The 27,954-nt window shown below is 47.7% G+C and overlaps 1 protein-coding gene across 3 annotated transcripts in view; it reads left to right on the top strand.

Moving 5' to 3' along the window:
* The window catches only part of BPTF (bromodomain PHD finger transcription factor), a 1,660,779-nt gene that overhangs the window by 334,003 nt on the left and 1,298,822 nt on the right, over nt 1-27,954 (top strand). For all 3 annotated transcript variants that reach the window (XM_086930929.1, XM_086930930.1, XM_086930928.1), the window contains exon 11: nt 10,242-10,377. In XM_086930929.1, the coding sequence (XP_086787055.1) occupies nt 10,242-10,377 (136 nt within the window). The remainder of the gene's footprint in view (nt 1-10,241; nt 10,378-27,954) is intronic.

Here is a 27,954-nt window from a genome sequence, read left to right as displayed (position 1 = left end):
AGTACAGGGATAGGGCACATGAACTCATCCAAGAGGGTAAAAACATTACAAATACCTCCATCAGATGTGCCCTTGACGTAGTGGATACTGCGTCTAGAGCAGTTAACACCAGCGTCTTGCTACGCAGACATGCCTCGCTACGTATATCAGGATTCAAACCTGAGGTACAAAGTGCCATTCTGAATCAACCATTCGATGAGCAACACCTATTTGGACCCAACGAAGATGAATCTCTTGAAAAAATGAAAAAAGATGCAGACACCGCCAAATCTTTGGGAGCACTGCAATCGCAGGCTCCCAGGCGTTCATTTTGTCGCTCATCCTATAGAGGTGCCACCAGAGGATATTCCTAAAACACAGCCTCTGCCTCATACAAAGCCCCCACCCAATCCACTTACAGCAAGGGCTACCAAAGGGGTAGGTACAGGGGTAACAATAACAAGGGAAGAGGTAAAAATAACAATTCCCGCTCTGCCTCCACCCCTGCCCAATGACTCCCTTTCCCTTCCCCCGCCCCACTCCACTCTGGTCGGGGGAAGACTCCAACAGTACCTGCCAGCCTGGGAAAACATCACATCAGACAGGTGGGTGTTACGAATTATTCAATCAGGTTACTGTCTGGAACTACAATCTACCCCCCCAAACATGCCACCAAAGCAGCGTCCAATGTCACAGGAACATTTAACATTGCTCAGACAAGAGGTAAAATCCCTCTTGCAGAAAAATGCAATAGAAATAGTTCCAAAGCAACAGGAATACAAAGAAGTATACTCACTGTATTTCCTAATACCAAAAAAGGACGGATGTCTAAGACCCATCCTAGACCTCAGACCTCTAAATATTTACATTCAGTCGGACCGTTTCCATATGGCACACTTCAACAGGTTCTTCCACTACTGGTACTAAACAACTTCCTTGCCACTCTAGATCTCAAGGACGCCTGCTTCCATATTCCCATCCACACAGCGCACAGAAAATATCTCAGATTTGTGCTAGACGGGCAACACTACCAGTTCAAAGTGCTCCCATTCGGAGTCACAACAGCGCCAAGGGTGTTTACCAAATGCCTAGCAGTGGTAGCAGCACACTTAAGAAGACAGCACATTCATGTCTTCCCATATCTGAACGACTGCCTCATAAAAGCCAGCTCATACTGCCAGTGTGTACAATGCACTCATGCTACCATTCAACTGCTTCACGACTTGGGATTCACAGTAAATCACACCAAGTCGCATCTACGACCCTCACATATACAACAGTATCTCGGCGCTACAATAAATACCCAGTTAACACTAGCGTATCCCTCCCCAGCAAGGATAACAAGTGTACAACCTCTTCTAACAAAATTCAAGCTGTAACACTCACTACCAGCTCGAGCGTTCATGCAGCTCATAGGAATGATGGCATCTTGCATATTCGTAGTTCCTCACGCAAGATTGCAAATACGTCCACTTCAAGAGTGCCTAGCACGCCAATGGAACCAGGCTCAGGAAAAACTAACAGACCTAGTGTTGGTGGACGGTCGTTTCTAGAGCCAGTTTCTCAAGTAGTCTTAACAGCGGACGCATCGCTCTCCGGCTTGGGAGCTCACCTCCTGCATCACACCACGCAAGGCAGGTGGACACCGCAACAAAAGCTACACTCCACATCAACCACCTAGAGTTACTAGCTGTGTTTCTAGCCCTAAAAGCTTTTCAAACTCAAGTGTCCGGCAAAGCTGTCCTAGTCCGCACAGACAATATGACGGCTATGTACTACATAAACAAACAGGGAGGGACACACTCTCTGCAGCTCTCTGTTAACACAGCAGATATGGAGAGGGGCTATACCACTAAAGATCTTCCTATTAGTCCAACACGTCCCAGGAGTACAAAACACCATGGCAGATCTGCTAAGTCGACAAACTCAGCAAATCTACGAATGGGAACTTCATCCACAAGTACTTCATCCGTTCTTTCAAATGTGGGGACAACCTCAAATAGACCTCTTTGTCACCCACGAAAACGCAAAATTCCCAAACTTTGCCGCCAGATACCCTCACCCATTGTCCAAAGGCAATGCGATATGGATGAACTGGTCAAAACTATTTGCGTACGCTTTTCCTCCTCTCCCACTACTTCCATTAGTGGTGCGCAAACTACAGCAACATTCCCTAACGCTCATCCTGATCGCTCCAACTTAGGCCAGACAACCATGGTACCACCACGCTGTTGCAAATGTCTGTAGTACCACACTAAAAACTAAACCTATCTCCACGCCTATTAACGCAGAACCATGGAGAGATCAGGCACCCGGACCCAGCTCAGCTCAACCTAGCGATCTGGCTCCTGAGGTCATAGAGTTTGGTTACCTCAATTTTCCCCCAGACTGTATGAACGTTATCAAAGAAGCTAGACACCCCACCACTAGAGCATGTTACGCTTCTATGTGGAAAAGGTTTGTCATATACTGCCAAAACAACCAAATTGATCCTTTAGATGTGTCTATTCAACACATCATTGGATATTTATTGCACCTTCAAAAGTGTAACTTAGCCTACACGTCTATCCGGTTACACCTTGCAGCTATTGCAGCATACTTGCAAAATAGAAGTCTATCTCTTTTTAGAGTGCCAGCTATTAAAGCTTTCATGGAAGGACTCAAAAGAATAATTCCTCCCAGAACACCACCCGCACCAGTGTGGAATGTAAATGTGGTTCTCACAAGGTTAATGGGACCTCCCTTTGAACCATTACATACATGCGAATTGCAATTTCTAACTTGGAAAGTAGCTTTCCTAGTAGCCTTTACGACTCTCCGAAGGGTTAGTGAACTACAAGCATTTACCATTCAGGAACCCTTTCTGCAAATGCATCATAACCAAGTCGTTCTTTGTACTAATCCAAAATTCCTTCCAAAAGTCATTTCCCCTTTTCATCTAAATCAATCTGTTGAGCTGCCCGTGTTTTTCTCGCAGCCTCAAACAGTCGCAGAAAGAGCTCTACAAACTTTAGATGTCAAGAGAGCAATCAATCAATCAATCAGTGACACTTATAAAGCGCGCTACATACCCGTAGGGTCTCAAGGCGCTGGGGGGGGGGGGGGGGGGGGGGGGGTGCCGCTACTGCTCGAACAGCCAGGTCTTCAGCTTTACTGCACTACATTGAAAGAACACAAACCTTTCGTAAGACAAAACAACTTTTTGTGTCTTTCTCACCGCCACATAAAGGCAATCCCATTTCAAAGTCAGGGATCGCTAGGTGGATTGTTAAATGTATACAAATATGTTATCAAAAAGCTAAACGCACATTAAAAATCACACCAAAAGCCCATTCTACCAGGAAAATAGGGGCTTCAATGGCATTCTTAGGGAACATTCCCCTAGATGACATATGCAAAGCAGCCACATGGGCTACACCGCACACATTCACAAAGCATTACTGTGTAGATGTGCAAACTAAACAACAAGCCACTGTGGGTCAGGCTGTACTAAAAACTCAGTTTCAAACCACTGCAACAAATCCGGGTGGTTGCCGCTAGGTGTGGGAACTGCTATGTAATCTATGCATAGTGTGCAATCTGCAGCTCATATGCCTCAAACTGAAAATGCTACTTACCAGTATGCATCTGTTCTTGGTATGTAGAGCTGCAGAGTTGCACACGCCCACCCGCCTCCCCGGCTACCTTTATCTGTTCCAGTATTATCTTAATTAGATACATATCACATGGACATCACTATCTCTTATACAGCTTCATCACTACCCTAATGGCGAAAAATAATCTGGGGATGGAGCCGGTGACCATGCGCAGTATCATCCAAACGAGGAGTCGCCTATCCCGTGACTTCCAAAGACTTTTCTACAAAATAAACTGCAAACATCCAGGCCCAACACTAGGTGGCAATCTATGCATAGTGTTCATCTCTGCAGCTCTACATGCCAAGCTGGTTTCTGCATACTGGTAAGTAGCATTTTCCTTTTAAAAAGATTGTCAATGATCCCGAAAAGCGCCTCTACCGCATTCTGTCACTCTGAGGTAGGGATGGATTTTATTGCAGATCGAATTAATATTGCCCCACTGATTCTCTGGGCTAAAGTATGGCTGTATGAAGACTTAAAGCTCACAAAAGAAATTATAAAGGATTGTTCGACGCTGGATAATGCCGTGGCTATCCCATGGCCTCCTTATGTGAAAGGAAAATTCAAAGAAATAGCTTGGGGTATTATTATTATAATCCTGCCAGCATCTATACAAATATGAAACTGACTATAAAAGATGCATATTTTGTGGAGCTTGATAATCGTTGGTAGCAATCCGAGCTGCATCCTCCGTTAGATCGGCCTCTTTTGCAAAAAACAATTTTACTTGTCTTTTACCACAAATGCGCAGTTCAGGTTTTTATTGACTAGGCTCCGGCTTTGGGAAGGCCACTAAAAAGTGCAATGTGCAAACAGGCTTGATGGTACAATAACCTGCCCCTGTGATAGTTAAGCACAGCACAGCAAAGCACCCTGCACTTTACTCTATTCTATACACCTTACAAAGAGCCAAGGGCACGGTTCCTTATTTCACTTTTAAGAGAAACTCGCCCCCTTAATTACCAGGAGGCTTTTAATCTCCTACGCTCCTTGTCCACTGAAGTTATTTGTACTGCAGTATTACATTTTATTCGAATTGCATTTGTAATAAGGAATCTGTACGAAATGTAAATGAAATGGGTGCTTTCCTTTTTAGAAACTTGAATTTTAAACTTTTTTAATAAACTGCTGAGTATTTGAGTTAAGTGACATTATTGTATAAATTCGACATGTACATTTTATTCATTTTTAATGTATGTAAAACTTTTATGGCCATTTTTTAACCGAACAAAGTTATTCTTGACTTGTGTCTGCGTATGCTTTATAGAATTCCAATGGTACCCCATCTGGGCCTGGAGTTTTCCCTGTAGCCAGGGAGCGCATACTCACCAGTATCTCCTCAATGGTAATGTCTGCATCCAATTCTAATCTCTGTTCTGGGGTTATTTTAGGGAGGGTGATGTCAGCTAGGTATTGGTGAATCTCTTCTGCCGTTATATTAACTATAGATTTATATATTGTGGTGTAGTGCGATGTGAACTCCCAATGTATGTTCTTTTGTGTATAAAGCATTGTTCTTTGTGAGGAGCGAACAGATGTGAAAGGGGACCTAGTGTCCTCTTGTTTGATAAGCTATGTAAGGAGCCTGCCTGAATTGTCCCCGGTATTGTGAGTACGTGCTGAGTGCGCTGTGTAATTAAGACAGCAGAGTCTTTCCAGTAGGCGAGCATGTTCCGCCCTAGCATCATGCAATCTAGCGTCAGTCCGTGGGTCAGTAGCAGTTTGTTTTTTGAGGTGTGCTAATCGTTTTCTACCTTGGTGAGTTCCTTCTCAAGAGTCTTGTGCCTGCCAGCCTGGCTACCTAGGCAGTAGCCCCTGATTACTGTCTTGAAAGAGTCTCATTCAATCAGAGGTGATGACACAGAGTCTACATTTTCATCAAAATAATTGGTCACTGGAAGGAGTCCCGAAATGGTCAGTCCTCTAATGCGTCGGGTTGTAAGCGCCATCTAGGGATTGGTGTTATTGTGTGTGGGTTATGGTCAGAGTGGGTTCTTCCAAGACATAATGTCTCTGTTATGATTGGCAATAGGTCCTCCGATACCAGTATCCTGTCAAGTCTAAAATGTAATTTGTGGGCTGCTGAATAAGAGGAGTAGACCTGATTAGCGGGATATGTGCCGCCAGGTGTCTGCTAAGTGCCATTGCGCAGACCAGTTATTTAAGGCCTTCATGGCCGTAACTGTTGGTGCCCCAGGTAGTGTGGGAAAGGAGCGGTCCGAGGACGTATCAAGTACACAGTTAGAATCCCCCACCTCCCCCAAGTATCATCAGTGCTCCATGGCAGATCGACAGTTTGCCTCCATAGGGAATCTTAAAATAGCGCTTGTTCAGTGTTGGGTGCGTAAATTGCTGCAATTATGACTGGGTTACCATTCAGACTCCCCCTTACCAAAAACATATCAGCCTTCTGCGTCAATGAGGGATTCCGCCACATTAAATGTAGTGCCCGGTCTTACCCAAACCAGTCTGCCTCTGGCAAAGACTGAGTAGCTTGTAACGTTAATTTGACCCCTTCATCTTCTCTGTAACTTTGTCACCTCGGGTCTTGTTAAGGGGGTCTCTTGTAAAAGAGCGATTTGGACATGGTGACTTTTATGGCAGTAGTAAATCAGATACCTCCGTGAAGGGGTATGTATCCCCCTCACGTTCCTAGTACATATCTTTGTGGTTGCCATGTTTCAGGTGGGGTCATAGATACATTGGAAATGGGGGGTTCTTTGGGGACGATTGTGGTCGAGCGAATGGAGGCCCGGGGGATGGGGGGGGGGGGTGGGTTGTATTAAAAGGAAGTTAGCAGTCCCTCTTTTTGATGTATGAATGTATGAAAAGCAGCCGCCAGGGCCCCAAGAGACATATGCCTCAATTCTGCGAAATATCTATACATTGCCTATAGTACAGGTAAAATTATGTACATGTCATGGCTGGGAGGCAAGTATGTGTAACAACCAAATATGCATCCAATCATACTTGCTTTCTCGTCACTGGAACAGTTCTAATTGGGTACATCGAGCAATAATAAATGTACTACATTATACCATCTGCTGCCTGGGGTGTGATTTCTGGCAAAGTCTCTGAATTAGGGTTTCGTCTATGGAGTCAGCGCAGCTGATTCCACCTGGCAGGCTGGTCTCAGGAAGCGAGTCAGATTGTGAGATACCAATTTCTGCAGGCGCCTGAAGTGCGTTGCGTTGGTCCATCTTCATCTGTTCCTGGTTGTGGCCAAGTGTTTGTGATAAAGGTTGTTTCCTACGCCTTTTCTCTCCGCTGGGCTGTCTTGCCTTCGTACTTAGGTGTAATTTCACTGTTTTCGTGTTAGGGAAAGTGTCTATAGTGGGATTTAAAGCATCCAGCCACTCCCATGCTGCAGTAGGAGTGTCAAAGAAGTGGGATTTGCCTTTCACAATTACCCGTAGACGGGCAGGGAATAGCAGAGAGTACTTGAGGTCCAGTTGGCAGAGCCTGCGTTTCACCTCCAGGAAGGAGTACCTCTGTTTCTGAACCGCTGCGGTATAGTCCGGGAAGAAAATTATTGTACTGTTCGCAACTTGAATCTTCTGCTTATTCCTGGTCTCCTGTAGGATTGTGTGTCCCTATCCCTGTAGTTCAGCACACGGAACAGGAATAGACGTAGTTCCATCCCTTGGGGGGAGGGGGGCATGTTCTACGACTAAGTGTTGAGACAATGATCTCTTTGGTACCAAGTTTTGAATCCAGTCCTCCGAATACTGACTTGTATTTCCTAGCCTTCTTGCAGACCTGTAGCGTGTACGTTACTTTGCCTCGAGCCTCCTTCTGAGTGTTCAGAACGATTTTCAAGGTACCTCGCTCGTGCCGCGAGGTCTTTCAGTCTCTTTTCAGTATTCAGCGCCGGTGGGGAGAGTTCTGAGATAGTTGCTTTAAGCGTGCAAGGTCTGTCTGTAGGTTTCCGGTGGTCTGCATGTAGAAGATTAAGGTCTAACAGCACCGTATCAATTTTTCTTTCAAGGGAGGTCCACATCTGCTCCTTTGTAGTGCTCATCTTTTCAACTACGGCCAACACCGCATTTAGTTTATTTGACATAGTGTCTGTGGATGACTTGTCAGGCACCTTGTCAGACTGGGGCCGAGATGGAGGTGAGGGACCTGGCAGCCCTCCAGCACCCGATCTAAGGCAACCCATGCGGGACATATACTGTGAGGATGCAGCACGGAGAGTCCAGTCGCTTAATGCATATGAACCCACTTTTATTTTTCGTGTGCAATTGTCAGGTTCCGGGATTTAGTGGTTCTAATGATCTTAGTGCAGGGCCGGACCGCAAATGGTGCCTCAGCTAGTCCGCAACTAACTGTTCAATGGTCCAGGTATTTTGCACCAGATGGGCAGGTAATCCCTGCTATCACACTCTGCCGCCCCCTCATGCCCAGTGACTGCGGGGCACTGTGGCTAGATTGTAGAACTGTATGTGATCAGGGATGGGTTGTCCGTTACCGCTGTGCCACTTAGGTTCCAATTGGTAAACTTGTTCCTCCTTCCACTAGCAACCAAACTACACGGGGTTCAACAAAGCCTCTCCCGTGTGCCAATAACTGTTGGGTACCATTGTGTACGAGATTGAGACAGGCCGGTAAGGTTGGGGCCAAGTTAGTGGGCGTCGTCCTCCTTCTCAGTTTCAGCACAGCTCTTCGGTCCTTCTCTTCTTCTTGGTTGAGTCTTGTCTGAGGAGGCAAGGTTCAGCGTTCCCCTTAAATACTAAATTGAGGGGCGGTACAGGTAAGTAAAGGTTGGTACCAATGGGTCCCTTCCTTGGGGTGAGCACACCCCTATTATGCCATCCTCCAGTGGCATGGGGGGATATGTCTCACTCTGGTTGGCTGGGTCCTCCCATCTGCAAGATGGCGAGGACTGAGAGTTGTGCTTCACTTCGCCTCCCCCACCTGAGGGGGGAGGGGACAGAGGAGGGGGGGGAGTTGGCAGAGTTGGGTACACCTCCCTTCCTGACTTGGTTTTCCCGCAGATTCTCCTACCCAAAGTGGGGTTCCGAACCGATGAGGGGCAGTTGCTTGAAGCAGCAAAAGCCAGGGGAAGCTCACAAGGGTGGCAAGCCTTTGAAGCTTTCCCTTAGTGGACCCTACCCATCCTGGGGGAGGAGGCTTGGCACCGCATCCCAGGATGTGCATTGTTTCAGACCCCCCCCCCCCCCCCCCCTGCCCCCTCCCCTGCCCCCTCCCCGACCCGAGAGCAGAAGGTTCACGATCCAGGGGTCCAGAAAAATGTCTGGTTGTGGCAGCTCGTGAGCAGCCTCTCAGCCTGGACGCTAGTGTTAGGCTGTTTTTCAGAAGACATCTCTAAGATGCCCTCTCTGTGTCTCTTTTTCAATTAAATCCCACACTGGCATTAGTGTGGGTTTAATGTGCTGAGAAGTTTGATACCAAACTTCCCAGTTTTACAGTAAAGCCATTATGGTGCTGTGGAGTTCGTAATGACTAACTCCCTGCACCATATACTCTTAATGGCATTACTGCACCTACAATGTCTAAGAATTGGCTTAGACACTGTAGGGGTACCGGGCTCATGCACCTGTACCCTCACCACTGGTTTAGTGCACGTGGCTGAGCTATGCCAGTGCAGTGGGTTGTAGGCATTGCACACAGGGATGTGTGCCCTGTCGACGCTTCACTGTATTCAGCACCAAAACACGCAGCCTGCAATGACAGTGTGTGTTTAAAGTTACAGGGCTTCTAAGGGTGGCACAATGAGTGCTGCAGTCCTTAGAGGCCTTCCCTGGCCACATGCCCTGGGTACCTGTCGTTCCATTTACAAGGGACTGACCTGTGGCCAAAGAGTGCCAATTGGGTTTTGTCTTAATGTAGTTGTAGGGAAGGAACATAGGCCCTGGTTCCCTGTTTGGCAGGAACCCAAGGTACATCGCAGTTTAGCAAAAAAGTGGGGGCAGCCATGCAAAAAGAGGGCACTTTCTAAGAGGAAGTACAGGTGGGATAAAGAGTACTAGGATACCTGTTTGCCAATTCACACAAATTGCAACCCGTCCTTCCCAGAGAACTAAACACCGTTACTTAATCAGATGCACAGCATGTGAATCCAGAAAAGGATTCATGCTGTAAAACGAAATGGTTACTTACCAGTAGGAGTAGTTTTGGAGCCTGAAGAGTTTTCTAGTTTTTTGTTAGAGTTTTATATAGCATGAACTAGACTCAAAACATTGGGTATCAGAGCGCTTTCCATGAGCACCAGTTTTGTTACAGATGAACACATTCATATTTGTTAGGCACAGGGAGCTTAAGTGATTTGCCCAGAATCACAGGATGTCGGGCGTCGGTGCCGAGACTCGAACCCGGTTACCCAGGTCCGAGGTCGACCGCTTTAGCCGTAAGGTTACATTCTCTTCCCTAGTTGAACATGCAATATTGTTGACGTGCTTACTGCTTATTAAATAATGCCCCAGTATCTTTGCATGGAGGGCAGCATAGAAAGACTAATGTTGCATTAAAGTTATTTTAAAGCATGTTAGTTTAAGAAGTTCATAGTCATGGTTTTAGTAGAGTATTGTTACAAACCACATTTTGTGCAGCACCTGTCCTAAATAATTGGGTGGTAAATTAAAGCACTTAATATTTTCACAGGTTTGGAAACAGAAAGGAGAGGAATACAGAGTAACTGGGTATGGAGGATGGAGCTGGATCAGTCAAACCCACGTTCACCGCTTTGTAACAAAATTACCAGGAAATACGAATGCCAATTACCGAAACATATTGTCAGGTACTCATCAGTTCTTGTAGTGTTGGCATGTGCCTAGTATCAATCTGAAGCAATTTTTAAGTCTCTCTTGTGTGCTGTTTGAGGGATGAAAGTGATGGCAATTGAGTTATAAAGGCAACAGCCAATCTACCTTGAATCTGGAAAACTGCATGTTTGAGTTAGCCAACTGCATCACTTACCCACATTGCCCTGCCAGTTGCGGCAGTTATTTTTCGAGTTTGTCAGCCATTTCCCCTACACAATGAGGCTTTTGCTGACCTAATATTTTGTCAAATTTTATATTTTGCTGTTATCCAATATTGGATCTTTCATAGATGTTCATGCTTGAATCATTCCCATTTATCAAAGTGCGAGTGACTTGGTAATTTTACCATAGCAGTACAAGGCTGTGACTGCTTTAAAAGGCTTAGACAGCGCCTAGTTTGTTAACACATTCAGCTCATTCCAAGGGAGCAAGGGAGTTCCACAGCTTTGCTCTTGCTTTAAATCAGATAAGTCTATTTACTAGAAATATTATATTGGTACCTTTTTTTCAGTTTTACGTCTAGATGTGAACAATACTGCCTCTGGGAAAAAGGTAAACTAAGTACAAATTCAAGAGGATCCTTTTTAAAAAAAAATAAAAGCTTGTGATTCCTTTGGGGGGAAAAGAGGGTCTTCTCAGATGATTCTCACAAGAGGTGTATTTACTGCCTTTACTCAGATCACACAACTAAGAACTGCAAAATCTACAACACATCCTCTGCCAAGCCCCTCATTCACTGTGAAGGGAGGATTTAAAAAATGGATCCAGAAACATAAGGTCGTTGAGCACCACTCTTATTGGGATTTGTCTGAATTCGGTTCTTTTAAATCTGGAGAGAAAAAGGTGTACAAAAGAAAGCCCAAAACAGCTGAGGCCTCAGAGGAAAACTCTACCCCTAAAGAATTAAAGTGAGAAATGTCCAAGGAAAAGAAACACAAAAATGTCCTGAAAGCTGATAAGACTAGCTTCAGCAGACAAGGAGCCGTAAGAGACATTCTCCCACCACTGTGCATGCAACCAACATCTCCTCTAACAGAGAAGTTGAATACCATCTTGCCTTTGCCAGCTAGTGAACAGCCACATCGACTGCTGCCACTGTCACCTCCATCAACAACACTGTTGAAGGTGAGGAAACAGATCTCCCTCAAACCTCAATCGCATAACACTTTGCTTCTGGCAGTTCAGACAGTACCGTCAACACGCGCATAATTAACAGAATCTGTGTAGAAAGAACAGTCAGTGAAGCAGTCAGCAGATCTGTAAACAAAATCATCCATGAGAGACTTATCAACAAGGCTGTTGAGGACCGAGCAGTCATAAGTACTGTTGTCAACATCTCTGTGGACTAACATCAAAACAGTAAAGTACAGATCGTGTGGGGTTGAGGCCAGAGCACACTTCTCCCAGCAAAGTTTTGCTTTAACCACTGTAAGAAAGTGGCTCTGTATATACAGGACCAAAGTAAGGTGCAGTGTGCACAGAGTACACAGTCCCCAGAGGTATGGCAGAGGCTAAAGTTAGATATAACCTTACTCTCTAAAGTGGTAGCTTGGTCGATCAGTAAGGCAGTATCAGAGGACTGTGTAAAGTATTTGTTGTACCCACTCAGTCAGCAAATGGTCTCACACACTCAAGAACTGAACTCTAGGCCGATTGTTTTGTATATAAAAATATATAGTTGTTTATTTTAGAAGTAGGTATCATAATTATTTTCTCAGTATGAGATGTTGCAATAGAATACTTTCAAATAGCAATAGACTGTTGAATGCAATAGCTACAGTTGTTGCAATAGGCAACACAAGTTACACACAATTATAACATTGAGCTGGAAGTTTTAAGTAAATGCAATTAAATCAACGTACACATTTTTTTCTTACTCAGGGTTGGATGCTGGATTCAGCCCTCATGCATTTCCTGTAAACAGCTGAAAGAAATCGTTTTTGTTACACAGGCGATTAGGGGGTCTTTGGTTGGTGGCTATTAGCAGGCAGACCACGTGGCTGTGGGAGCTGAGCTCCTGGTCACTTACACAGGGCAAGTGGGGAAGTAAGATAGATGCTGCACTCCCAGTGGCACTTGGGTGGCTTGGTGCAGGGTGCTTTTGGGCCTTCGGGTGCCCAATGTTATTCAATGGGAAAGCTGGAAGGTGAACAAAGGCTGCAGGCTCGGGGACGGATATTATTCGAGAGGTAAGTTGGAATCTTGAAGGATAGGTAGACACCCAGGAGTTGGGCACAGGGGGCCCTGATGTGCCGGGTACAGGGGTGTCTTTTGACGTCGGGAAATCTTACCCTCTGCTGTTGGTGGTTGGAGTGGTCCCTTGTGGGCGTGGCGCCAAAAAAAGGTCGGGCTGTGCACAAACGGACCAAATCCCGGTCGGTCGTTCTGTGCATCGAAGCATGTTACTCCTTGGCCAAGAAGGAGCCTCCTGTGGGGCTGCGTGAACCATTCGACCAGGGTAACTGCAGCCTCTACTGCCTTGGGACGTGGCGTTCCCTTGCAGGACATTTGTCAGGCAGCTACGCTGCACAGTCAAGTCCGGAGAGACGGCTTCATTGGCCGTTCTTTTCTCCGGGACTTCCTAGTATAATTCTGTTCGCAGACCCACCACTGGGGTTGGTATTGCTGGGGAATCTATTCAAAGGTAAGGAATCTATCACTAACTATTCTCTTTCAGATGCACAAGTTACTACTTGTGTAATGATATATCTGTAAAAGACATTAGTTAGTGATAGATTCCTTACCGCCCCACCCATCCTCCCCGTTCTGCTTACTGATTACTAGGGTTAAGGTGTTCCCTTTTTAGGGTCCTAGTTTTATGCACCAATGGTCCGAATCTTGCATGGCTCTGCGTTCCTGGCGCAGAAAGTCGTGTACAGAACTGACGTCGGCGCGCATGGGTGGCACCTTAGTAGTCCCCGTGACGTCATCTCGGCGCTTACGACGCCAGTGATGGACGCAGAGCCGCTGAACGCCACCTACTGACACGCAGGGGTACTGCTAAGCAAAACTTTCCGGATCCAGTCTGACGCCAGGGGATATTCTAAGGTAAGGAATCTTTACACTAACTAATGTCTGTTACAGATATATTGTTACACAATAGTAACTTGTGCGTTAGGTCGTTTTTCAGGGGGCATCTCTAAGATGCCCTCTGTGTGCATTTTTCATTAAATCCCACACTGGCATCAGTGTGGGTTTAATGTGCGGAGAAGTTTGTTTCCAAACTTCCCAGTTTTCAGCCTGCAAAGCCAGTGTGTGTGTGTCGAAAGGTACAGGGCCTCTAATGGTGGCACAATAAGTGCTGCAGCCCTTTGAGACCTTCCCTGGCCACAGTGCCCTTGGTACCAGGGGCTGACCTGTGGCCATAGTGTGCCAATTGGGTTTTGTTTTTAGTGCAACTTTAGGGAAAGAACATAGGTCCTGTTTGGCAGGAGCCCAGGGCACACTCAGTCAAAGTACATCAGCAGTTTAGCAAAAAATGGGGGCAACCATGCAAAAAAAAAGGGCACTTTCTTACAGCCACGCACCCTCCTTACTGACACTGAAGAATGAAAGCACACAGAAGAAAATGGAATGGATGCATTACAAGAGATGCCCACAGTGCCACGCACAGTACCCCTGGACTGACCTCCATGCCATCTATAACCTTTCTCATTCTCCTGAGCATGACAAAGCCTGCAGCATCTCCTACTTGACCTTCCAGAGCAAAAAATAATTTGTAGTCACCTGACCTTCCAGGCCACCAACCTGTCCCTTTTGGAACTGCTTCCTTGGTACCAGAGGAAGTAGTTCAAGGGAGGAAGAGGCACCTCAAAGCATCCCATCTAACTAGCTCGTCCCCAGACCTTTTCTGAAGATCACGCCAAAAAGTGTGAATACGGTCAGGCGACACCCAAATCTCTTCTAAAACACATAAGCGGCTGCATGTGGAAGCCGAGCACCACTTCTCTGCATAGGCCACTGTTGCGCTTAGGTGCGCTACCACCTTCTGCCTGTGGTCGGCACTGAAGCGATGTGTCCAAGCTGAAACAGGATCCAGTCAAGAGCCTCATTCCCCAGTGGTCCAAATCTGATACCAAATGTCTGTGCCGAAGTCTAGAACCAGACACCTCTGTCAAGGCCAAAACCCACTCTATTTAAGGAGATGCCTATCCTCGAAACCTCCAACTAGAGCTGGGTGAAAGTTAGCAATGCATTTTAAGCCACCCACGCATAAGCAATATCTGTTTCTGAAAACTTTGCCTAAAAAGCGCCGACTGTCCTTCGAGGGCTTTCCATCTTTGGAAATCCCTCTGCCATCACCGCCCACTAAAAGGTCTATGGATAAGGCTGTTTGTCCCACTCCAACTCTATCTCCTAATCCACCACCACCTGCATCTCCACCACCACCTTCCTCTCGTCCTGCGACTTCCCAACAGGGGTTGCTGAAGTCATACACAGGTATCTCTAAACCCCTACTCTCCAGCAGACGATTTAGCGCCCCAGGCTGCTGCACCCCACTGAGGATTCTTGGGAGGACTCCTGTAGACACTAACCATGACAATATCCCATTTAGGACTTCCCCTCCAGATGACACCATTGCATATCATACTTCAGTATTGGAACTTTTATAGATTTCCATGCTTGTATCATTCCCAGTCATCGGAATGGGAGTCCCCGGTATACATAAAAAAGCATTAGAAACCATCACTAAAACAGAACCCTGGCATAGGCCCATTCTTGTTTTGTATCCTATCTACCTCTTTTTGTAAAAGAGACCAAAAAAATTAGCAACCAATCAGATTGGCCTCATCCCTTGAAACTCTCCTGAGAGAGGCTCAGAACCTCAGATTTCACTAGCGCACGTTGTGCTAGAAAGTCTCCACTGAGCTCTGCTCAGTTTTGTTTCTTGAACTTGGTTTCTACAACTTTTTTCGACAGTTTTTTCTTCAATTCCTCCAGGATGTCAGATAAAGAGAAGAAGGCCCTCTTTAAAGCATGTGCTACCTGTGCTAAAAAGAGGTTATATATTGAAGATAAGCACATGGACTGTATCTACTGTCTATACCTACGCCACAAGGCTGCAGACTGTAGGATTTGCCACACCTTTTCATCCAAGACTTTACGTGATTGCGAAGGTCCACTTTTAACCTGGCTCCAGAAGCTGAAATCAAGGAAAGAGCCAGCGTCCAGTGACAGCAAGGAATCATCTGCTGCAACCTCTTTCAGAAGGTCTGTAAAAAGGAGTAGAGCTTCTCCTTCACCTTCTGAGAAAAGCCCTGGTAAAGCAATTTCCGACTGAGTTTGCTGGAGGGCATTGCCCACCTTGCTGTTAGACGTGACAAACTCTTGGTTTTGGGCGACCTCAATGTCCATTTTGAGGACACCCAGCACAAAGAGGCTGCTGAGTTACGCCAGGACTTACAGTCAGTGCATCTGGGTTTGAAATCTTGTTCCCCCACACACCAGCAAGGACGTCTGCTAGATCCGGTGTTTGCAAGCTGGGAGAATGTGGAGGGATTGACTCCGCTACCAGTCCCTTGGTCGGACCACTTTTTGGTACCTTTTGTTATAGATACGTCCATAGATGAGTCAGAAGGGGGCAATAAATAGCTATCCATGTAGGAAGTGGAAAAACTTTGCACAGGACAACTTTAATAGAGAGCTGAGTGTAGGTGGCCCCCCAGGAGGTTCTGACAGTGAGACTGCTAGTGAGAATCTGGAGAGGCGTATCCTTAATGCCCTTAATAGGGTGGCACTGTTGCTTCTGAATAAAACTAGGAATAGAGAACATAAATCCGCTCCGTGGTTTACCCCCACCTTACAGTAGGCCAAGGCAGGCTGTAAGCGATTGGAGAGGCAATGGAGAAAGGGATTTCGGGCCCAGGACGGACTGTTATGTAGGGAGGGACAGAGGAAATATCAAAGCCTACTTAGAGGGGCTAAAGCCACACACTATAAGGCCAGAATTGGGAAAGCTGAGAATTCCACAAAAGAACTCTTTAAAATCTATAAGGAAATTTCCACCCTTGCTAGCACGACAGCATCTAGCAATGACTCGGTGGAAGAATGTAATAGGGTGGCAAAATACTTCTCACAGAAGGTGAGGAATATTTAATCATCTTTTTCTGGAAACCTACCAGTGGGGCTGATTTTGAGGAACAGGTGGGAGATAGCAAGACGGGGCTGAGACTGAATCACTTCACAGTCCCCCCTCCTGAGAACCTAAGGAGTGTCTGTCTCGGTGTAAAATCCGGCTCTCCCAGAGACCCTGCTCCACCTAAGGTGATGGGGGAAAGCTTAGAGATTCTTGAGACCTATATCAGACATGTCCTTGATATCTCACTCTCCTCACATACCCTGCCAGATGAGTGGAAAAGAGCTGTTGTTCTGCCTATTAGGAAGAAATAAAATGTCATTCAGGATATCCTAGAAAATATGTGACCCATCTCGCTTCTACCATATCTGGCTAAGGTAGCAGAGAAGGTGGTCAATAAACCACTTATGACGAATTTGGAAGACACTAGTCTCCTACACCTCTCTCAATCGCGATTTCGGGCAGGCCATTCCACGGAAACTGCTCTACTAAGGGCAACGGAAACCATCAGGCAGGGAGCTGATGCGGGACACACCATGGCACTGATAATGTTAGATCTTAGTGCAGCGTTCGACACTGTGGCGCATTAAACCTTGCTGCAGTGTCTGAAGAGAGGGGGTGTCTCCGGTCCTGCCCTGAGATGGCTAAAATCTTTTTTAGTAGGGTGCAGTTTCCAGGTCAGACAAGGGGCTCACTACTCCGAGGACATTAAACTGGAGCAAGGGGTTCCTCAGGGCTCGGCCCTGAGCCCCACCCTGTTTAATCTATACATGTCTCCGCTGAGAGAGTAGTACAGGCCTTTGGGGTAGATGCAGTTTCCTATGCTGACGACACCCAGCTGCTGATCTCCCTATCTCAGGCACCTACGGGTGCGGCATCCAATTTTAGAGCAAGTATGCAGGAGCTTGCCTCCTGGATGGATAAGAACTGCCTAAAGCTGAACGGTAGCAAGACCGAGGTGCTGGTGGTAGGTGGTGATAAGTCTAGCTGGACCTCAGAATGGTGGCCTCTGAGTCTGGGTCCTACCCCCACACCTTGCACCGAGGCAAGGGATCTGGGTGGACTCCACCCTCTCTTACGACGGACATATCCGTTGCATAGTGGGGAAATGCTTTGGAGTCTTAAAAACTTTGTGGAAAACATTGGTTCTCCTCCCTTTAGGTGCCAGAAAGACAATGATACATGCTCTTATTACATCCCGTCTTGACTACAGTAATTTGCTCTACCTGGGAGCCTCAGCCAAGGGCCTGGGGAGGTTACAGGTTCTTCAGAACGCGACTGCACGGCTGGCTCTGATGCTGCCCAGAAGAGCGGTGTCAAAGCCAGCCCTTGAGTCTCTGCATTGGCTCCCAGTCAAGAAAAGAGTCATGTTTAAGACACTATTTGCGTGTCATCGTATCTCTCAGAATGTGGCCCCGTCATATCTGAGAAATTTGGTCACCAGGTATGTGCCAAGAAGGTCCCTAGGATCCTGAGAGACCGGTCAGCTGGTAATCCCAAGGGTAAAGACGGCGAAAATGGGTGGTCGTTCATTCCGCTTTCTGGCGGCACAGAATTGGAATAAACTTCCTCTATTACTCAGGTTAGAAAGTTCGGAACCTAAATTTAGGAAACTGCTTAAAACATATCTGTTCACTGCCTAGTCTCGATCTGCCGGCTACCGCTCTTCTGCTCTCCCTCTCACTCAGCGCGGGGACACGGCGAGATGGCGTAACCAGGCGCTTTACAAATTTCCTTATTATTATTATTTTATTTTAGTGTAGTAGGTTTTTAGGGTTTAGGGTAGTGTAGGGGTGGGAGTAGTGTGGATAGTGGTTTAAGGTAGGGTAGTGTTTTTAGGTTAGGGGTAGTGTAGGGGTCGGAGTAGTGTGGGTAGTGTTGTAGTGTAGTAATGTTTTAGGTTTAGGGGCAGTGAAGGGGTGGGAGTAGTGTGGATAGTGTTGTAGTGTCGTAGGGTTTAGGGTAGTGTAGGGTTGGGAGTAATGTGGGTAATGTTGTAGTGCTGTAGTGTTTTAGGGTTTAGGTTAGAGTAGGGGTGGGAGTAGTGTGGGTAGTGTTGTGGTATCGTAGTGTTTTAGGGTTTAGGGTAGTGTAGGGGTGGGATTAGTGTGGGTAGTGTTGTAGTGTCGTAGTGTTTTTGGGTTAGGGGTAGTGTAGTGTTGGGAGTATTGTGTTGTGTAGGTGTAGGGTTGTCACTGACCTTGCAAACTTAAACTAAGAGTATAACTTTACCACGCATGCCTTTGCGTTGTAATGGCATGCGTGGTAAAGGCATTGTGGTAAAAGTATGCGATGTAATGGCATGTCGTTGTCATTGACATTGCGTAGTAATACCCGCGTTGTAATGGCACGCGTGGTATTACTATGCGATGTAATGACATACATCCTATAATAACACTACACCTAAAGGAGGACTGTTTTTACATCCCAATTCATCCGGCTCATCTGCACTACCTGTGTTTTTTTGTAAGTGGCCAGCACTACTGATTCTAAGTGTTACCTTTTTCGAAGGCACCACAACCCCAAGGGCTTTCATCAATTATCCATCATTGGTAGCCGCCCATCTCAGAACGGGATGAACTCATGTACTCCCCTTCCTAGACAACTGGCTGATCATTAGCGCAAGCAGATAAGACTGCCTAGGCCATTCCCAAGCCTTAGTCTCCTCTCTGTGCAGTTTGGGGCTTACAGTAAACGCCACCTAGTGCTACTTAAACCCAACGCTTCCTAGCCTCATTCCTAAAAGCAGTCTTAGGCAAAGCTTATCGGAGCGACCAAAGAGTGCGGCATAGCAACAGCTTGTGCAGCTTTTCAGCCACCCCGTCCTCTAACGTCTTGCAGTAATGCGCCTACTGGGATAGCCATAGTCCCAGACGCTAGACTCCTTATGAGTCTGCTCCAAGAATGCCTCTTGGCACAATGGCCACAAGTGAATGATATCTGGAAAGATCTAGTGTGAATAACGGCCAGCACCAACCACTCTCTGCAGTGGTGGAACAGCATCAACCTGTTGCGGGACATGCTTTTTGCAGACCTAGTTCTACTGGTGACAATCCCCACTTAACTCATGATTGGTGAGTTGAGCGGTTGCGCACTGCAATGACACGACAGTCCACGGTCTGTGGCTACTTCATCAATGGGGTCTCCGCATCAACCTTTCACCAAGCCATCGGAGCTACTCTATAGGACATCCAGGGCAAGGTGATCCTTGTGCAGACCGACATTACCGCCGTCTTTTACCTACAAAAGGAAGGCTGTACACTGTCCTCAATTTTCAGCACTAATGCAACAAATTTGGAATCCTGTAACCAACCACCAGCTTACCACCTAAAGGAATATCTCCCGGGGTTGGACAAAAACTTTTTAGAGCTGCACAACAGGACTAAGCAACAAGTCCAGAAGCGGGAAATTCACCTGCAAGTCCTACACCCTTACTTTCGTCAGTGGGGGACCCCAGACCTAAACCTTTTCGCCACGTTTGAAAACTCAAAATGGTCAAACTCCGCCTCTAGGTTTCCACGCCGCACGACCATAGGCAATGGTCTGTAGATGAACTAGTCAGGGATTATTATGTTTGTGGGATTTATAAAGCGCATGGCTGCCCAGGGGCTTCCCAGCGCTGCCAAGGGGAAGCGGAGTGTGGAAGAACATTAAGGGAACAGCCAGGTCTTAAGTTTTTTTCTGAAACTTCCTTCATCTCTGGTCATTCTCAGCTCCTTGGTCAATGAATTCTATATGCTTTTACTCCTCTCCCACTTATACCATACGTGGTGAGGAAACTGTTAGAAACATGTTCGAGGCATGTGGGCTGCTGAATTCATATCTGTGCATAGATCGCCGCCTAGTGTTGGGTCCGGATGATTGCACATTGTTGTCCTGGAAGAGTCTTCGAAGTATCACAAGATAGGTGGCTCCTCCCCTGGACTACAGTGCGCATGGGCATCGACTCCATCCTCAGATTGTTTTTTCCCGCCATTGGGTTCGGATGTGTTCGGTTCCCTCCTGTCGGAATCGATAGTTATTGACTTCACTTTGCTTAAGACCAAAAGGTCTTTAGGACTCGCGTCGGTATTGTCTTTCGTTCGGGTTCGTATCTTCTCGGCTCCGATCCGACGTTGCTCTTCCGCGTGCTTTCGGCGCGGAGGGGCCTACTCGACGCTCCATACTCTTCATCCATCATGGACCGAAGTCCATTCAAACGATGCCCGGTGTGTGCCTCGAAGTACCCACATATCGACGTACACCCGGTGTGTAACAAGTGCTTGTCACCGGACCACGACGAGGCCAAGTTTATGGCCTGTTCCAGGTTCCGGTCCAAAAAAACTCTCAAGCTCCGTCGAGCTGCGCGCCTGGAGGCCCAGCATTTAGCCCCACCACCTACAGACATCTTCGATGCCAGGGACGACGATATCCAAGAGATCACGGAATCTAACCCCGCATCGGAGGTCGAGGACGAATACGACGCTGAGGCCGGGGATTTCGATGAAGTCGTCGAGGAGGTAGGGGACGACGACGGGGCCCTTGCCACCGTAGAGGATAGCTCGGACGAGGAGCTTCCTCAGACTGACTCCGGGGCCGTTCAAACTCATGAGGCCCAGGTCGAGGGATCGCCTTCGGGCCTTACCCGAGACCTTGATGTACGTTCCACGGCTCCGCCTTCCGGCCCGGCCACGGACATTTATACAGAATCACTCTCGGTGCCTCCAAAACCGAAAGTGAAACCTACGGTCTCGGCGCCAGTGAAAACGAAACCGAAAGTGCAAGTCGCACTGGTCGCGTCGAAGACTTCGGAGGCCTCGGCGCCGAAGAAATCGAAGATGGCCGTCGAGCCGAAGAGCCATATCAAAATGGCCGACCCCAAGGCTACTGCTTCGAAGCCTAAGGTTAAGGGGTCCGACGCAGCCGCATCGGCGCCGAAGACGGTCGACGCCGGCAAGGTTCGACTCGAAGGCAAGAAAACGGTCGACGACCCCAAAAGGTCCACTCTCGAAACGAAGAAGCGGCAGGACGACCCGAAGTCCCTCTCCGCCTCGCCAGGTGCGTCGACCCCGAAGGGTGCATCCTCGGTCTCCGCTCCAAAGCCAGCCGCTGAAGACTCTGTTGAACCGGCGCGTCCATCCGCCTCGTTCACTAAGAAGGTTACGGAGTCCCTGCAACGAATCAGGGAAGGGGCCGCAGCAGTCGAGCCAAAGGACCCTGTGCTGCCCAAGCCTCAAGATAAACCTGCAAAGGCGCCAACGCCGATACTTTTCACCTTGCCGCCGAAATCGGCGCCGAAGGCTTTCGCGCCTAAACCAAAGGCCGCGGTGCCGGAGAAGGTCTCTTCGACGCCTAAGCAGTCTTTAGTGGACCCCGGCCCACTGCAGCCACCGCTTGCGGATGAGGAGCGTCAGGAACATTTTATCGACGCCAACACGGGCAGACTTTCCCTCCTAAAGAGGAAAATCACCCCTGAACCACTTTTGGAGTCTTACAAGATTCCACTCAAGAGGAAGATGGACTCTGCTGGTGCTCCTGCCTTGATTGAGCCCATTTCGCCACAGGCTCACGAACTCTCGCCCACTCATTCCAATGTCGAGGCAGGTGAAGGCGACGACTAGGATGAGTACAGCTATCCCATCTACACTGACCCTGAGGATGTGACTGAACCATGGACTGCTGGTGGCGATCCTGGGGACCCGCATTCTGGACAGGAGCCTCAGCTTTTCTCAGCCAAAACTTCCCCCACTGAGGACTCTGTGGCCTTAAATGCCCTCATTGAAAGGGCAGCAGCCAATCACAACGTCCAGCTCCATGCTGACCCAGTGGACGTCGACTTCCTTTTCGACACCTTTTCGGTCTCTGAAAAGACTGTAAAGACTCTGCCAATGCTTAAAGGTGTTTTGAAGCACGCAGCTGAGTTGTTCAAAGAGCCCACCCGGGCGAGGGTCATCAACCCAAGAATCGAAAAGAAGTACAGGGCGGCGCCCACTGATCCAACTTATATCAAGGGACAGTTGCCTCTGGATTCCCTGGTTGTCTCCAATGCCCGCAAAAGAGCCAACTCACAGACTACGGGTGATGCTCCTCCCCCAGACAAGGAATCAAAAGTCTGAGGCTTCAGGGAAGAGGATGGCAGCGCAGGCAGCCAACATGTGGCGTATATCCAACACGCAGGCACTACTGGCACGTTATGACAGGGCACACTATGATACTCTAGAAACCCTTCTACAGCATTTTCCAGATCAGTATAAGGAAGCAGCAGAAATGTTGATACAGGAGGGGAAGCTTATCTCCAATGCTTCCATAAAGTGCGCCCTAGACGTGGCTGACACCGCCGCACGCGCTATTAACACTAGCGTTATGCTTCGTAGACATGCATGGCTAAGGATATCTGGGTTCAAGCCGGACATTCAAACTACCATCTTGAACCAAACGGTCAACCCAGATCACCTGTTTGGCCCTGAGGTTGATACCACCCTTGAAAAAATGAAGAAAGACACCGACACCGCAAAATCAATGGGTGCCTTGCAATCCCAGCAGTTTCGGAGTGGGTCCTTTCGTCGCTCCAATACTAGGGGCACCTCAAGGGGTCAACTCTCGCAGTCAGCGCAGTTCTACAAGAGCAACACCCAAACTTCTTATTCCAACAAGGGTCGAGGTGGTTACCGTGGCAACAACACCAAGGGCAGAGGACATGGCAACAACAGCTCCAGGTCCTCCACCGCCAACAAACAGTGTCGCCTTGTCGCTGCCCCCCGACCACGCAACACCGGTCGGGGGGAGACTCCAGCAGTTCCTGCCCGTGTGGAAGTCCATCACCACGGACAGGTGGGTCAGGTCACTTGTCCAATACGGTTATTGTCTGGAGCTCACATCCACTCCACCCAACATACCCCCAAAGCACGTCCTATGTCCGGCGAGCACTTGCACTTATTGCAGCAGGAAGTCGCAGTCATGCTGCAAAAAGGGGCAATAGAGCTCGTGCCCTTGCAAGAAAGGGGTACAGGAGTTTACTCCCTGTACTTTCTTATTCCAAAGAAGGACGGATCCCTCAGACCCATCCTGGATCTCAGGCCCCTCAACTTTTACATCCTATCAGAGCATTTCCACATGCTCACACTGCAGCAGGTTCTCCCACTGCTTCAACAGGGGGACTTCCTGGCAACTCTGGACCTGAAGGATGCCTACTTCCACATTCCACTACATCCTTCACACAGAAAATACCTCAGGTTCACCATACAAGACCAGCACTACCAGTTCAAGGTTTTACCTTTTGGGGTCACCACAGCACCCAGGGTTTTCACAAAGTGCCTGGCGACGGTGGCGGCACATCTCAGACGTCAAAACATTCACGTCTACCCCTACCTGGACGACTGGCTCATTCAGGCAAAGTCGGCCCAGCAGTGTGCCGACCACGTGTCCCACACCATTCACCTTCTGCACGACCTGGGTTTCTCACTGAATTATCCAAAGTCCCATCTCCAGCCCGCCCACATACGGCAGTATCTGGGTGCGACTATAAATACTCTGGCGGCCACAGCACAGCCCAATTCAGTGAGAGTCGACAACATTCAGTCGCTGATCCAAAGATTCAGACCTCAACACTCGCTTCCAGCAAGAGTGTTCATGCAGTTGATAGGCATGATGGCCTCCTGCATCTCCATTGTCCCGCACGCGAGACTACATATGCGTCCGCTTCAGGAGTGCTTAGCACGTCAGTGGACTCAGGCTCACAATCAGTTGAAAGACCTAGTGTTGGTGAGCGGTCGGGCGTACAACTCTCTGCATTGGTGGAATCCATGAAACCTTTGCAAGGGCCGACCGTTTCAGGAGCCTGTGCCACAGATTATCCTGACAACGGACGCTTCTCTCCAGGGATGGGGAGCGCATGTACTCCAATACACTGTGTAGGGACTATGGACGCAGCAGCAGGGGAAGATGCACATCAATGTTCTGGAACTGATGGCAATCTTCATGGCACTAAAGGCCTTCAAAGTACATCTATGCAACAAGGTTGTGTTGATCCGTACGGACAACATGACGGCAATGTACTACATTCAGAAGCAGGGAGGCACACACTCTCTGCAGCTGTCTCATCTGGCGCAGAGCATGTGGAAGTGGGCCATTCAGAGGAACATCTTCCTCATGGCGGAGCATCTCCCAGGCAAAGACAATCAGATGGCGGACCTGCTCAGCAGGCACAGCCACCAAATGTACGAGTGGGAGATACATCCATCAGTACTCCAGCCGTACTTCCAAAGGTGGGGTCATCCAGAGATCGACCTGTTCGCCACTCAGGAGAACGCAAAATGCCAAAGCTTCGCCGCCAGATTCCCACACCCACTGTCGCAGGGCAATGCGATATGGATGAACTGGTCAGGCAAATTTGCGTACGCTTTTCCCCCAGCACCACTGATACCGCTGGTGGCACGCAAACTCAGGCAACACTCGATGACTCTCATCCTGGTTGCTCCAACATGGGCTCGTCAGCCATGGTACACCACGTTTCTGGAATTATCCGTGGTACCACATCAGAGGCTACGTCTCACGCCCAGCCTTCTGACGCAGAGCCATGGCGACATTCAGCACCCAGATCCGCAGCAGCTCAACCTGGCGATCTGGCTCCTGAAGTCCTAGAGTTTGGCTACCTAAACTTACCTCCCAATTGCATGGATATCATGTGGGAGGCAAGGAAGCCTACTACTAGAGCCTGCTACGCGGCAAAATGGAAGCGGTTTGCCATTTATTGTGCAAACCACAACATTAACCCGCTTGATGCTTCCATTCAAGACATCATCTGTTACCTGTTCCATCTGTACAAGTGTAATCTGGCCTATACTTCCATTCGCGTTCATCTGTCTGCGATGGCCGCGTATCCCCAAAATAGACAACACCTTTCGCTATTCAAGGTGCCTGCCATCCAAGCTTTTTTGGAAGGCCTCAAACGAGTCATTCCGCCACGGACTCCACCAGCTCCTGAGTGGAACCTCAATGTGGTTCTTACCAGACTGATGGGTCCTCCCTTTGAACCACTGCATCCCTGCGAAATTCAGTTCTTGACGTGGAAAGTGGCTTTCCTCGTAGCAATTACATCGCTACGGAGGGTCAGTGAATTGCAAGCCCTCACAATCCAAGAGCCATTTATCCAAATTCATTCCAACAGGGTGGTGCTCCGCACTAACCCGAAGTTCCTGCCCAAGGTTGTGTCTCAGTTCCACATCAACCAAACAATCGAATTACCTGTTTTCTTTCAAAACCCTGAGTCAATGGCGGAGCGGATGCTCCACACCCTTGACGTTAAGCGGGCCCTATTGTATTACATTGATAGGACCAAGGATTTTAGAAAGACTAAACAACTCTTTGTCGCCTTTGCGCCACACCACAAAGGTAACCCTATTTCCAAGACTGGTATTGCTAGGTGGATTGTTAAATGTATCCAGATCTGCTATGCAAAAGCAAAACGCACTCTTACCATTCCGCCAAGAGCCCACTCCTCCAGGAAGTTGGGGGCCTCTATGGCCTTCCTTGGAAACATTCCCTTAGAGGACATATGTAGAGCAGCAACATGGTCTACCACACACACATTTACCAAACATTACTGTGTTGATGTGCACTCCAAACAGCAGGCAGCTGTAGGGCAGGCTGTTCTCAAAACACTTTTCCAAACTGCTGCAGCTGGCACGGGCGGTCGCCGCTAATTGAGGGACTGCTATGTATTCTATGCACAGATATGAATTCAGCAGCCCACATGCCTCGAACCGAATATGCTACTTACCAGTATGCATCTGTTCTTGGCATGTAGGGCTGCTGACATTCATATCGCCCGCCCTCCTCCCCGGCGCCTGTAGCAGCTGCAGAATTCACATATACTTCTAGCATGGTCATCATTCACTGAGTTTCACTCCATCTTGGCCACAATGGCTAAAAACAATCTGAGGATGGAGTCGATGCCCATGCGCACTGTAGTCCAGGGGAGGAGCCACCTATCTCGTGATACTTCGAAGACTCTTCCAGGACAACAATGTGCAATCATCCGGACCCAACACTAGGCGGCGATCTATGCACAGATATGAATGTCAGCAGCCCTACATGCCAAGAACAGATGCATACTGGTAAGTAGCATATTCGTTCCCAGCCTAATCATGGTGGCTACCATGTGAGAGACACACCCATGGTTCTAAATCCTTCTAGAAATGTGCATCGCCCCACATGAGAACTCCCCAACAGGCTGAACCTTTTTATACAAAATCAAAGCAGAATCCGATATCCGGACCTCAGGCAACTCACTCTAGTGATGTGGCTTATGAGGTCCTAGAGATTGGTTAATTTCACTTACCTTAATAGTGAATGGACATAACCAAAGGAAGCCTGTAGACCTGCTGCTAAGTGGGAACAGTTTGTCCACTGCTGTATCCCGAGCCACATAAACCCTCTCACGCCTACAGTGCAAGACCTAATTTGCTATCTTTTACTCCTTAAAATCGCTCTCAATTCTTTTATGGAGGGCCTTAAACATGTCATCCCACCTAGAGTGCCATGTGCTTCAGATTCATGGGACCTCCTTTCTCTTTGCAGTTTTTCTCCTGGAAGGTCTCCTTTATGGTATCACTTAGACGTATTAGTAGGCAACAGGCTCTCACACTACAGGAACCTTTGTTCCAGGTCCTAATGCCATTTTCGTTCTAAAAACCAACCTAAAGTTCCTGCCTAAGTTGGTCACCCAATTCCTCTTTACCCAAACAATTGAGCTTCGGGTCTTCTTTCCAGGACAGAACATTTTCCAGAGATAAATAATAACCATTTAGACCACACCAGAAGAGCTCTTAAAAGGCTGTAATGAGTTTAAAACTACAGCAAGCTAAAAAGCATTTTCAGTGATTAGAGTAAACAAACAATAGACCATTTTGGCCTTTCCGATGCTCTTTCTATGTCCTGTGTTGGTATGGAGAAATGGTGGTGGCCTATAATCACTGAGATGGTTGTGGCCTGAAAAGAAAGTCTGCATTGTAACTATGGCTGTTCTTAACCCTTCCACTGACAGTTTTCCTTTGGGCCAAATGTTAAATATGTGATTCTGTCCATATGCTTATTCTTTTTTAATGTGTTTATTCATATTGGTTCTGGTGAGGAAAGGTGACTTTTATCTTGCCCTTTGAGAATTGACAAAAGGTGATCATTTGGAGACTAACTTGCCTGATATGCAATTGCAGTGTTCTATTTGTATCTCAATGAAGCTGTGACCCTCCTAGATGCATTTTCTCTCTTTGCTTCCTATTGACTCTCTCATGGTTTCACAAATGGTGGATTTGACCCTCACTATTGAGCTATATGATTTAAATGAGCTTCTTTATAAGTTAATACATACACACAATTCTGTCAATGTAACACGTAAACTAGGGGAGAGATCCTCTCTTAGTCTTTATTGAAAGACATAATATCCTGCATCCAAATGTTGTGACAAGCAAATTCGTCTTAATTCAGTTCACATTAAAGT

Source organism: Lissotriton vulgaris, chromosome 7 (genome assembly GCF_964263255.1).
Source record: "Lissotriton vulgaris chromosome 7, aLisVul1.2, whole genome shotgun sequence".
NCBI lineage: Eukaryota > Metazoa > Chordata > Amphibia > Caudata > Salamandridae > Lissotriton > Lissotriton vulgaris.
Note: the sequence above shows the minus strand (reverse complement) of the source record. Positions and strands in the feature narration are given on the sequence as shown.